The sequence below is a fragment of the Lipotes vexillifer genome, unplaced genomic scaffold (assembly GCF_000442215.2).
Source record: "Lipotes vexillifer unplaced genomic scaffold, Lipotes_vexillifer_v1.1 scaffold942, whole genome shotgun sequence".
NCBI classification, from domain to species: domain Eukaryota; kingdom Metazoa; phylum Chordata; class Mammalia; order Artiodactyla; family Lipotidae; genus Lipotes; species Lipotes vexillifer.
Window position 1 is genome coordinate 1,096,370 of NW_006798282.1, and position 13,551 is coordinate 1,109,920.

At 43.5% G+C, this 13,551-nt stretch overlaps 1 protein-coding gene across 2 annotated transcripts in view; it reads right to left on the reverse strand.

The window, feature by feature from the left end:
* Positions 1-2,179: 2,179 nt before the first annotated feature.
* The window catches only part of KIF9 (kinesin family member 9), a 44,476-nt gene continuing 33,104 nt past the window's right edge, over positions 2,180-13,551 (reverse strand). The window contains exons 17-20 of one of the 2 annotated variants that reach the window (XM_007470266.1): positions 11,852-12,028; positions 11,306-11,421; positions 10,789-10,893; positions 2,180-2,800 (exon numbers count right to left, since the gene is read on the reverse strand). In XM_007470266.1, the coding sequence (XP_007470328.1) occupies positions 2,750-2,800; positions 10,789-10,893; positions 11,306-11,421; positions 11,852-12,028 (449 nt within the window). In that variant the 3' untranslated portion in view covers positions 2,180-2,749. The remainder of the gene's footprint in view (positions 2,801-10,788; positions 10,894-11,305; positions 11,422-11,851; positions 12,029-13,551) is intronic. The other variant, XM_007470267.1, reaches the window with a different exon arrangement.

Consider the following 13,551-nt stretch of genomic DNA (forward strand, 5'->3'; position numbering starts at 1 on the left):
TTCTCATTCTCTCCACCATGACTCATTGTGCTTTCAATTTTCTTTCTCTTCCTCCCTCTATGCTACAAGTCCCAGCAGTTTCTTCAGATCCAACATCCAGGTCATTAATTCTCTCTTTCACTGTTTCTAGTCTGTTATTTTACCTTTTAGAACTACATTTTCTTCATTCCTAGAAATTATTTTTAAAAAAATATGCACTCTATTTTAATAGCCTTTATCATATGTTTGACACATACCTTTGTCTTTATTTAAAACATAACATATATATTGTATAATCTTTATCCAGTAGTTTGTTATCTGAAGTTCTAATGACTCTGAAACTGATTCTCTTTACACTGTGCCTCCATCATGATACATTGTTTCCATGTATGCCACATGTGCACACGTGCATGCATGTGCATGTGTGTGTCTGTGTGTGTGTTTAATCTTTGGAGCTCATGTTTAGTAGGGCTTTGTGGGAATGCTGTGTAGCTGGATAAAGGGCCTGAACACTGGATTTGAAAATTTCATTCTACTAGGTGTTTCAACCTTGGGAAAATTTTTTTTTCTGTCTAAAAACAAACATTTAGATCTCCAGTTTTATTGAAGCCTTGGGCTAATTTTTATGCTAATTCTTCAGCCTGGTGGTTCCTGGACCATACGGTGTAAATTTGAATCCCAAACCTGTGCATGGTTGCAAATTCTCACACGACCTGTTCTCCCTCATCCCTGGGGATAGTTTCCTTGTTATTTCTCCATGTCAGTGGGGAAATATTTTTAGCTCACCTCTTCATCAGGTGCTACCTTTATGCAAGGGGTCCCATTTCCATCTTCCTATGAGGCATAGGCCATATTCTTATTTCTCACACTTATGTGGGCATTAACACTCAAGAGCAACCGTCCACTCACACACCTTCTACCAGCCACAGCCAGTTCACACACTGACCACTCTGGTTTTCAATTCTCCAGCTCCTGGCAGTTTCCTTTCTTTCCTGCAAATTTAGCTTTGCATTTAAAAGAACGTTATACTTTAGACAATATCTCTGTTTGTATCCAGAGTGTTTTCAGGTTACCTTATCTGTCACATTGATGGAATTGGAAGTCCCTTTAGGGGTGTTTGTGATGGTCAGATTAGCTCAGCAGGAACTATTTTCTAGAACAACAGGCATATTTGAGTGGCCCCTAGCTCCCTGTCATGTTGGAAGCATCTGCTCCTGTGAGGAGTTTGCATGGAGGGTGATCTACAGAGCACCGTTTGGCTTATTCCTGTGGCTCTGCCCACGCTGATGATTACTTGTTTCAGTTTGTGCCAGAACTGACCGAGGCGTATGTGGTGACGAATGAGCTAGAGACACATGGGACCAACTGCCATGACAGAGGCCCAGCCTGCCCTCGCCTGCAGGCCCCAGGACTGGCTGTCCAGGAATTCTGTGCAGGGACAACCAGCATGCCACATGCCATTCTAGCCAGTGACAGGGAATGAAGGGAAGGGGGACTGGTTATACCACAAATGGCTGCTTCCTGTGGCTCCAGCAGGATGATGTACTCCTGTTTACTATGTCTATTTCCTGAGCTGCTCCAAAGACGCGGGAACCCCAAACAAGTGCTGGTAAGGGCAAGGGCAGCCAAGAAGGGAAAGAATCTGAACTCTCTAAGGCCTCCAACTCATCAGCTGGGATGATGAGCAGAGCCTGGACATATCTGCCTGTTTGGCCACATTGAAAGGAAACATGAGGACTGACCAACAAGGCTGTGTGTACACCATAAGTGCTGATCAGTGACAGCCCCCCGTGTGTCATCCAAGGGAATGAAGTCAGGGGACTTCAAAGCTGCTCCAGGAAGCCTTGGCATAGAAGGAGTCTCTGAAAGCTGTTTCATGATCATTGTGTATCTGCCAGTCAGTGAAGGAGAAAAGGGGTGGATAGGAGAAAGGGCAGAGACCTTAAGTAAAGCCTTCAGCTTTCTCTCTTCAACAAAACCCCATCTGGCTGCTCATTGATGGGCTGAAGAACAGAACCATAGGGTCTTTGATTGGAAAGATGCCATTTAGTTCAACCTTCCAGCTAGTGCAGGTTCTGCAATCTCCTTGCCAGACAGCCTCCCACCATGGGGTTCTCACTGCTAACTTCATGGTAGGAATGATCTCATTTTAAGCCTCTTCTTATTTTGAGGTAAAAATCTGCCTTTCAGTCATTTCCACCTACACCCCATCCTCTCCTGGTTGCTGAGGAAGCAGCACCTCCTGCCTTCACTGGCTCAGGAACACAGAGAGGATTACCTGCGAGAACCTACAGTCTCACCCATGAGAACCAGGGCTCCTCGGACCCACCTCATCCCCAGGATGGCCATCCAGGAAAGGAAAGAGGCTGACCAGGGGGACAAAGGCCTGCCAGAGGGAGACTGGCTGACCTACTTCTTCACTTTCTTACTGGAGACTCAGTTAGGACCCCACCTGTACATAGGGAAGACATCCTCCCAGATAGGAAATCAAATAAAGTTCTTGGATGAGCACCGAAAGCCGAACTAGAAAGTTATTTTATCCTGTCCCTGCATATAAGACAGTGAATTGAAACCAAAAGTGTTCTGTGAAGATATTCAAAGGTGTCCTTTGAAGGCTGTTCCTCCTGGCAGGCAGGCCATTGTGTGTTCTCTGGGCTGTGTCCAGCCTTGGAGCAGAGGGATTGGAGTCTGGGCAGGTGCTTTGGCAGTGCCTCTAGAACAGGCAGGAGTAGCTGGGGGTTTCGTCCTTCAACGCACTGGCAGTGAGTCCCTATTTTCTATGTGTCTGCTGGAGGCCCATCATGGTTTTCAAATAATTGTGCTAGACACAGAAAAGGGGAGAAAACAGAAGTTGATTAGGACATGCGGACCTAACAAGGACTCAGAAGCCACACCACTTATATCCACCCCATCATTCTTCCTGCAAATATCACTGTTTGAGGACAAGGATTCCCTTTGACTAGCCCCAGTTCTGTGAGAAATAATGTTCCATTCAATCCCTCTCATTCTTTCATCCTAAAGAAAGTGTGTAAAACTGTTTTTAAATGTTTAAAAGGAGACAGGCATGTTTCAAGGGCCCACTTGAAAGTTTCTGACAAGTAGGTTCAAAAAAAGAAAAGAAAAGGGCTCTCTCTCCAGAGGGGTGGGGGCCCATGTATTCTGAAGGGCCTTCCCTCTGCAAATCAACTAGATGTTCGTGAAGCCTACCCTTTTAATGAACTGCTAGCCTCTTGGAAAGCATGTGGAAAAAGTAAGCTGAAACAGAATCAGTGGGCAGGGCAGTGAGCAAGCAAATGCTAAAACCAACATGGAATTTGGAGGTGAATCCTAGATTCCCCACATGGTGAATCTGAACTGAAACTGAAGCTCCCACATGAAGCTGGAATTATTTTACCCCAATTTTTTATTGTGGTAAAATACACACAACATACAAATTTCCATCTTAACTGTGTTTAAGTGTACAGTTTAGTGGTATTAAATACATTGATAATGTGCAACCATCACTACCATCTATCTCCATAACTCTTTTCATCATCCCAACTGAAATTCCATATGCTTTGAACAATAACTCCCCGTTCCCCTCTCCCCCCAGACCCTGAAAATCACCACTATACTTTCAATCTTTATGATTTTTTTAAGTCAGTCATTTAATTTTTAAATTATTTTTTTTAAGTTTTATTGGAGTGTAGTTGATTTACAATGTTGTGTTAGTTTCAGGTGTACAGCAAAGTGATTCAATTATACATATACATATATTCATTCTTTTTCAGATTCTTTTCACATACAGGTTATCCCAGAATATAGGTGGTCCCAGAATACTGAGTAGAGTTCCCTGTGCTATATAGTAGGTCTCTGTTGGTTATCTATCTTATATATTGTAGTGTGTTGTCTGTTAATCCCAAGCTCCTGATTTATCCCTCCCTGCCACATTTCCCCTTTGGTAACCATAAGTTTGTTTTCAATATCTGTAAGTCTGTTTCTATTTTGTAAATAGGTTCATTTGTATCATTTAAAAAAATTAGATTCCACATATGAGTGACATCATATGATATTTGTCTTTCTCTGTCTGACTTACTTCACTTACTATGATCATCTCTAGGTCACACCATGTTGCTGCAAATGGCATTATTTCATTCTTTTTTATGGCTGAGTAGTATTCCATTGTATATATGTACCACATCTTTATCCATTCCTCTGTCGATGTACATTTAGGTTGCTTCCATATCTTGGCTATTGTAAATAGTGCTGCAATGAACATTGAGGTGCATGTATCTTTTCGGATTTTGGGTTTCTCTGGGTATATGCCCAGGAGTGGGATTGCTGGGTCATATAGTAGTTCTATTTTTAGTTTTTTAAGGAACTGCCATACTGTTCTGTATAGTGGTTGTACCAATTTACATTCCCACCAACAGTGTAGGAGGGTTCCGTTTTCTCCACACCCTCTCCAGCATTTATTTATTTATTCATTTTTATTTATTTATATATTTTTGGTGTGTTAGTTTCTGCTTTATGACAAAGTGAATCAGCTATACATATACATATATCCCCATATCTCCTCCCTCTTGCGTTTCCCTCCCATACCCTATCCCCCCCCTCTAGGTGGTCACAAAGCACCGAGCTGATCTCCCTGTGCTATGCAGCTGCTTCCCACTAGCTATCTGTTTTACATTTGGTAGTATGTATATGTCCACCAGCATTTATTTTTTGTGGACATTTTTCCCCCCAGGTTTATTGAGATGTAATTGCCATATAATATAATATTGCATAAGTTTAAGGTGTACAGTGTGTTGATTTGACACACATATATTGTAAAGTGACTGCAACCATAGCATTAGCTAACACCTCCATTATATCATATAAGTACTATTTCTTTTTTGTGGTGAGAACATTTAAGATCTACTCTCATAGCAACTTTCAAGTGTATACTACAGCATTATTAACTATAATTACCATGCTATACATTAGATCCCCAGAACTTATTCATCTTATAACTGGAAGTTTGTGTCCTTTGACCAACATCTCCCCATTCCCCACCCCCACCCCCAGCCCCTGGTAACCACCATTCTAATCTCTGTTTCTATGAGTTCAGCATTTTGTTTGTGGACTTTCTGATCATCGCCATTCTCACCAGTGTGAGGGGATACCTCATTGTACTGATAGTTTTTGTTTGTTTGTTTTATTTAGTTAGTTATTTTGCCCAAGCAGTGCAGCATGTGGGATCTTAGTTCCCCGGCCAAGGATCGAACCTGCATCCCCTGTGTTGGAAGCAGGGAGTCTTAACCAGCGCCACCAGAGTCCCCTCATTGAGGTTTTGATTTGCATTTCTCTAATAATTAGTTATGTTGAGCATCTTTTCAAGTGCTTTTTGGCCATCTGTATGTCTTCTTTGGAGAAACGTCTATTTAGATCTTCTGCCCATTTTTTTGATTGGGTGGTCTGTTTTTTTGATATTGAGCTGCAAGAACTGGTTGTGTATTTTGGAGATTAATCCCTTGTTGGTTGCTTGACTTGGAAATATTTTCTCCCATTCTGAGGGTTGTCTTTTTGCTTTGTTTATGGTTTCCGTTTCTGTGCAAAAGCTTTTAAGTTTAATTAGATCCCATTTGTTTATTTTTGTGCTTATTTTCATTATTCTAGGAGGTGGATCAAAAAAGATCTTGCTGCAATTTATGTCAAAGAGTGTTCTTCCTATGTTTTCCTCTAAGAGTTTTATAGTGTCCAGCCTTACATTTAGGTCTCCAATCCATTTTGAGTTTATTTTTGTGTATGGTGTTAGGGAGTGTTCTAAATTTCATTCTTTTACGTGTAGCTGTACAGTTTTCCCAGCACCACTTATTCTCTAGTAGGTCTGTGTCTTTATTCCCGTCTTACCCCTAGCTTCTTCACGACCTTTTTTTTTTCTCTTAGATTCCATATATATGCATTAGCATACAGTATTTGGTTTTCTCTTTCTGACTTACTTCACTCTGTATGACAGACTCTAGGTCCATCCACCTCACTACAAATATCTCAATTTCGTTTCTTTTTATGGCTGAGTAATATTCCATTGTATATATGTGCCACATCTTCTTTGTCCATTCATCTGATGATGGACACATAGGTTGCTTCCATGTCTTGGCTATTGTAAATAGAGCTGCAGTGAACATTGTGGTACATGACTCTTTTTGAATTATGGTTTTCTCAGGGTATATGCCCAGTAGTGGGATTGCTGGATCATATGGTAGTTCTATTTTTAGTTTTTTAAGGAACCTCCATACTGTTCTCCATAGTGGCTGTATCAATTTACATTCCCACCAACAGTGCAAGAGGGTTCCCTTTTCTCCACACCCTCTCCAGCATTTATTGTTTCTAGATTTTTTGATGATGGCCATTCTGACTGGTGTGAGATGATATCTCATTGTAGTTTTGATTTGCATTTCTCTAATGATTAATGATGTTGAGCATTCTTTCATGTGTTTGTTGGCAGTCTGTATATCTTCTTTGGAGAAATGTCTGTTTAGGTCTTCTGCCTAGTTTTGGATTGGGTTGTTTGTTTTTTTGTTATTGAGCTGCATGAGCTGCTTCTAAATCTTGGAGATGAATCCTTTGTCAGTTGCTTCATTTGCAAATATCTTCTCCCATTCTGAGGGTTGTCTTTTGGTCTTGTTTATGGTTTCCTTTGCTGTGCAAAAGCTTTGAAGTTTCATTAGGTCCCATTTGTTTATTTTTGTTTTTATCTTAGTCTTGTTTATGGTTCCTTTGCTGTGAAAAAGCTTTTAAGTTTCATTAGACCCCGTTTGTTTATTTTTGTTTTTATTTCCATTACTCTAGGAGGTGGGTCAAAAAGATCTTGTTGTGATTTATGTTGAAGAGTGTTCTTCCTATGTTTTCCTCTAAGAGTTTTATAGTATCTGGTCTTAAATTTAGGTCTTTAATCCATTTTGAGTTTATTTTTGTGTATGGTGTTAGGGAGTGTTCTAATTTCATTCTTTTACATGTAGCTGTCCAGTTTTCCCAGCACCACTTATTGAAGAGGCTGTCGTTTCTCCACTGTATATTCCTGCCTCCTTTATCAAACATAAGGTGACCATATGTGTGTGGGTTTATCTCTGGGCTTTCTATACTGTTCCATTGATCTATATTTCTGTTTTTGTGCCAGTACCATACTGTCTTGATTACTGTAGCTTTGTAGTATAGTCTGAAGTCAGGCAGCCTGATTTCTCCAGCTCCGTTTTTCTTTCTCAAGACTGCTTTGGCTATTTGGGGTCTTTTGTGTTTCCATACAAATTGTAAAATTTTTTGTTCTAATTCTGTGAAAAATGCCATTGGTAATTCAATAGGGATTGCACTGAATCTGTAGAATGCTTTGGGTAGTATACTCATTTTCACAATATTGACTCTTCCAATCCAAGAACATGGTATATCCCTCCATCTGTTTGTGTCATGTTTGATTTCTTTCATCGGTATCTTATCATTTTCTGAGTACAGGTCTTTTGCCTCCTTAGGTAGGTTTATTCCTAGGTATTTTATTCTTTTTGTTGCAATGGTAAATGGGATTGTTTCCTTATTTACCCTTTCTGATCTTTTGTTGTTACTGTATAGAAATGCAACAGATTTCTGTGTATTAATTTTGTATCCTGCAACTTTACCAGATTCATTGATGAACTCTAGTAGTTTTCTGGTAGCATCTTCAGGATTTCTATGTATAGTCTATCTTTATGATTTCTGACTACTCTAAGTACCTCATGTAAGTGGAACCATACAGTTATTTGTCTTTCTGTGACTGGTTTACTTCACATAGTGGCTGTACCATTTTACATTCCCACCAACAGCACACGAGGGTTCCAAATTACTCCACATACTTGCCAACACTTATTATTTTCTTTTTTTTTTTTTATTAGTAGCCATCCTAATGCGTGTAAGGTGGTATCTCATTGCAGTTTTGATTTGCATTTCTCTAATGATTAGTAATGTTGAACATCTTTTCATGTGTTTACTGTCCATCTGTATATCTTCTTTGGAGAAATGTCTATTCAAATCCTTTGCCCATTTTTGAATTGATTTTGTTTTCTGGTTGTTGAGTTTTAGGAATTCTCTGTATATTCTGGATATTAATCCCTGATCAGGCTGGAATTCTTGAAGGGGTTTAAAATGGTCCTGGGTTGGTAATGCCGCATGGCAAAAGCAGGTGCAAACTCTTTCAGGAGGAAAGTAATTTCAGCTTATACATTCAGGACTCTTAGAGCTTAAGTTCAATCATATTTATGGTCAATTGAATTTCAACAAGGGTGCCAGACAATTCAGCAGAGAAAGAATCAATTTTTCAACAATTGGTACTGGGAAAACTGGATATCCACATGGAAAAGAATAAAGTTGGACCCCTGCCTCACATCATATGCCCCCTCCTCTGAGCCCAGAAGGGGTAGGCCTCTCTGTGGTCAGACAAGGAAGCTCCTGCATAGTGGTCACAGTCAAACAATGTCCGAGGCTGGGCTGCCTATGCCTACTTGACCCCACTCCATTCTCTCCCATAGAGCCCTGCCCTCCTACAGGTCTGGGCTTCCTTGATCCAGGGCTGATCTGGGCTTCTTCAGGGGCCAGAGTTAATAAAGCTTGATGCTTACAGCATAAGGCTAAATGAATGCCTGGATAAAGCCATCCTCTCTCCTGCTGAAGGAGTGGGCCCAGGCAACTGGGATGGGCAGGTGCCCCTGCCCCAAGCCACAGCTGATTGAACCAAGAATGCACACTTAACCCAAGAAGTGTCAGTTAGGCTTCTCCCTCCAGAGAGACACAAAGTAAGTAGTCAGGTGATATTGGGCACTGGGGCTGTGAAGTCTTGGAAAATAAGGGCATGCCAGGGCCAAGGCTGGAGCTAGAAATTGAGAGGTAGGGAGGGGAGAACAGATAGATGAAGGATCAAACCTCAGGGAGAAGCTAAGGTCAGATCTGGAAAGAGAAAGGCCTGGAGGGAGAGGAGCCTGGGCCCTGCTTCCTACAGATGAGTTCTATGGCCTGCTAATCAAAGTGTGGTCTTGGACTAGCTGCATGGGCACCATCTGGGTACTTATTAAAAGTGCAGACTCTCAGATTCACCCTGGACCTGCTGCAGCAGAATCTGCATTCTAACAAGACTCCTGGTGATGTATGTACACAGCACAGGGTGAGAGGTGCTACTGTGGAACCTTCAGAATCTGTGTCAACAAACCCCTTCACTCAAGCTTCTTTGAGTGGGCTTTAGCTCCTCACAGCCATCAAAGGTCAGTGAAGGTATCAGTTTAACTATAAATGTAAAGAATGAACTCAATCAGGAGAAGTGCTTTCTAACTATAACACAAAATCCAGAAGCCAAGAAAGAGAAGACTGATACACTTGATTTCATAAAAATCAGCAAAATAACTACAAAAAAAACATAAGTAAAGCCAAAAGACAAATGGGGGAAATATTTGCAACTCATATCATAAAGAGCTAATCTCCCCAATATATCAAGAGTTCCTATAAATTAATAAGAAAAAGACCAACAACCAATAGAAAAATGGGCAAAAATATCAACAGGCAGTTTATAGGAAAAGAAATTAAAATGGCCCTTAAACATATGAAAAGAAGCTTGACTTTACTGATAATAAGAGAAATACAAATCAAGCCTAGACTGAGAGACCAGTTTTCACCTTTCAGATTGGAAAAACCCCAAAAGCAGGGTACTGCATCTTGCGGGGAGGCTGTGGGGAACTAGCATCCTGTATATGCTGCTGGGGGGTGGGGGGTGGGTGATGGGTTCAGCTCTAGACAGGCAATTCGGCACCATCTATCAAAAGTACAAATGTCCTTTTGGCCAAGAAATTCACTCCTACAAACTTGCCTTTCACTCCTGTGTGAATTCACATTTGTACAAGGTTAATTATCACAGCAATGTTTGTCAGAGTAAAGAAATGGAACCTCCTAAAATCCCTCAATATGAGATGCATTAAATGAATTCTGATAGATCCTTGCAACGGAGTACTACTATGCAGCTGTGAAAAAGAACACAGCAGCACCGACAGGCTGAAAGGGGACGATCTTCAAGATAGACTGTTAAGTGGAAAAAGCGAGATGCAGAACAATGGGCAGGAGGAACACTAGAAATAAGTGACAGCGGTTCCTTGTCAGAGGGGACTGGTGGGAGCTGGACTGATGGGGGACTGCGTATTAGTATTTTCATGCTTTTTAATGCTTCAGTTGTATCATCCTATTGAAAATGTAAATGAGTACCACAAAAATATTTTTAAAACAATGAGCTCACTTGGGCAGTCACCCCATGTGCAGCTGCCACCTGCTGTATAAGAACTGCCTCTGGGCACAGAAAAGCACACAGCATACAGGCTTCCTGTGTTCTGGCACCAAGCTGAGCCTCAGCAGAGCGGAGACCCTTTGTTCCAGCCCTCTCAGTGAGGAGAGTACCAGGCCATGTCTAGCCTTGCCTTGGCTGCCTGTGGTCCTCTGGTCCCCTGCCACGTGTGCACAGTGGCCTCCACTGGAGAGGTTCTCCCCAACAGGAAGTGGCCTCAGGGGAGCCCCAGGCCCTGTCCTGGCATGTTATTCACACATGGGATGTCTCAGCACTCACCAGCCATGTCCAGGCCTGGCCAAAGTCTGTGGGAGCCCTATTGGTTCCAGCCCAGCCCCAGGACTCTGGAGCTGGCAGAAGATACCCACTGACTCTGGGTGACTGGATTTCCCTGGGCTGGCGTATTCCTCCTCTGCCTCTCTACGTTGGGGTGTGTAATCCTGGACGTCCTAGTAATGAGGTCCCTGAGGCCTTGCCTTCCTGGAGACATGAATCCCCCGAGTTACCTTCTGTTCTGTCTTGACTTTGGCATTGTAGAAGGAGACAGAATCAGGGCCCTCTGGCAGCATCGTCTGCTGCAGCCGGCTGAACCTGTCCTGGTCATCTTCTCCCTACAAGAGTCCCAACACAGCACAGTCCCTTAGCCTGGCGTTGTCAGGATCCACTCTGACAGGGCCTGTGGTGGGCATTACGGCAGCCTCTCGCTGGGTCTGCAGACCTCCACCCAGGATAGCTCACAATCCCGCAGCCTCATGTTTTCCAGTGTCATCATGGACACCCTGCAACCGCCACCAGGGCAAGATGAGCCACTCAAGAAGGGGTGCAGCAGCATGTGGTGGTTTCTGTGTCCTCATCCTTGATAACAGGGGAGAGACCTATACCTGCCCACCTGCCTGGGCCAGCTGTAGGAGAGGCTGGGAGCAGCCGGTACACTGCCAAGGTTGTGGAGAGAACAGAGGACAAGGGGCACTGCTCACTGCCCTGTGCTCGTCACCATCCCCACCCCTGCCCTGTGCCACTCACCAGAGACACAATCCTGCTGAGAGGCATCATGTCTGGCCGGATGCTGCCACCTGGCTTCAGTGCCGCCTGCAGGTCCTCAGGGACAAAGAAGGACTCATTGTACCAGATGTCAAATTCTGCAGGGAGACAGGGAGATGGCACTGTGAGGGTGGGGAGTCCCTGAGGAAGCAGGTCAAGGCTGTGTGTGTCTGTCTGTCTTGTGCTTGTCACAGCTTACCCTCTCTTCACTTCCTGCTCCAGGGCCTCACCCTTTCCCATCTCCATCTCCTGCCCTCAGAATCCTGGAAACACACATCTAAAGCCCCGTCCAGGGACTTCCCTGGCAGTCCAGTGGTTAAGACTCCACTGCAGGCTTTGATCCCTGCAGCGGGAACTAGGGGAACTAGGATCCCGCATGCCCCAGGGCATAGCCAAAAAAAAAAGTCCTGTCCAGCCCCTGCCTCTGCCAGAGAAAAGTTCTGAAGCCACTTCTAGAACCCAGACGGTAGCCCTGCCCTGTGCCTCCTGGAACCCCAGGTGGCCAGCCAACCTTCCCAAATGGCACACCCGTGAGCAGGCGATGTCGACACTGATCCACCAGCTGCTGGCAGTACTGGATCTCAGCCCTGAGGTCCTGTAGGTCCTGATACTCTGTCCGGTACTGCTTCTTGAGGTCTTTAAGCTTCAAGATTAGCAGGAATTCCTCCTCATCAATGATCATCAGCCCCTTGTTCTCATACTTGCCTGCAGGGGGGAAGGAGGAGGTTAGGGAATGAGCTGCCCACCTGAGGTGGTCAGAAAGAGGGGAGAGTGCTGGCAAAGCATGAAGACAGGACCTGGGAAGGGCTGGGGTACAGCATGGAGGTGGACAAGGCATGAGAAGGCCAGGCTACTAGGATACGTCTCACAGGGAGAGGGAGTTCAGGTCAGAGGACCACACTGGCATTTTTAGGACAAACAGGAGGGGTGGGCAGAGGAAAGGGTAGAGATGGCCCACGTTCCACGATTATTTTGATCTTAAACCCCACTAGCCAAAGATATCCAGTAAATACCTCTATTATACAGGTGTTTACCTTTCTTATAAATTATGTAAACAAGCTGCCACCACTGGCTAGTACCACAAGGCAGTTGGGCAGGGTTCCTTATTAATAACAGTAGATGTAAACCCACATTTCAAATTGCCTTCTTGACGATTTCAGCATTCGCCAGCCACCTTCTTGTCAGAGAACATCAGACATCTTGTCGGATGGCTGTCAGAGGGCTCCAGGAGGAGAGGGGTCAGTTGTGCTATTAGTCATCTCCTCTACTGACTGTCTCTTTGTATGGACCTTTTCAGGTCTGTCAGTTTGATAAAGGTTGTTAGGTTAAGACAAAATAACGATATCTGTGGAGCCACTCACCTGGCTGTCTACTGCTCACAGCACCTTGAAAGTTCAGCAAAGGCGTCGTGTCAACACCCAGCCCGAGGACGCTTGGAGAGTGAGTCCTGTGTGTGACCGAGGCGTATGGCCAGGGTGCACGAGGCAGTCCCCAGGTACCGGAGGAAGCATCAGCACTTCCGCTGATGTTTACAGGGGAGAAGTGAGGCACGTTAAGTGTCACTGACACCATTCATGGAGAGGCAAGCGTTCCAATTCAAGGTGTTTGCAGTGGGTGGGCGGGGAGTGGTGTCCAGGGTAGCCCTCACCTTCGGTGCAGAGCAACCTGGTTTGCATGCCGTGGGCCTGATGTGGTCACTTTGATACAGACAAATCCGTCAATCACAGAGTAGAGTCTTTACAGTACTCTGTTGACATGGGGAGTGACAACATCTTTTGTACTACCCAGAGGTTCTCTGATTATCTCCACAGAAAACACTTATGAGAGCTGAACTTAAGATGATTTTTCTTTTTTTTTTTTCACAAAAGACTAATTAATGTCTCAAATTCAGTGACTGTTCTGGGCTGATAAGTGGCTGTCAGTCAAGGTACCTAGAAAATATTTTTTAAAATGAATTTACTCGATCTGTTCCCTTAAGATAAAGGTATTTTACTTGCTATTTTAACAACCAATGGGAAAACAACTGCTTTCGGGGGGAAAGAACAAAAATGTTTTTTGATACTGATAAGAGTTTAAATATTTTAAAATATTGTTTATTTCTTCTTCATCCCATCCTTTAAAAATGTCCATTTTCAGGTATATTGAGGAGTAAGTGATATATCAGCATAGCATGCATATATATTATTTAAAATATGTAAATATATAATAAGGGGTTGCATATTCAAAGG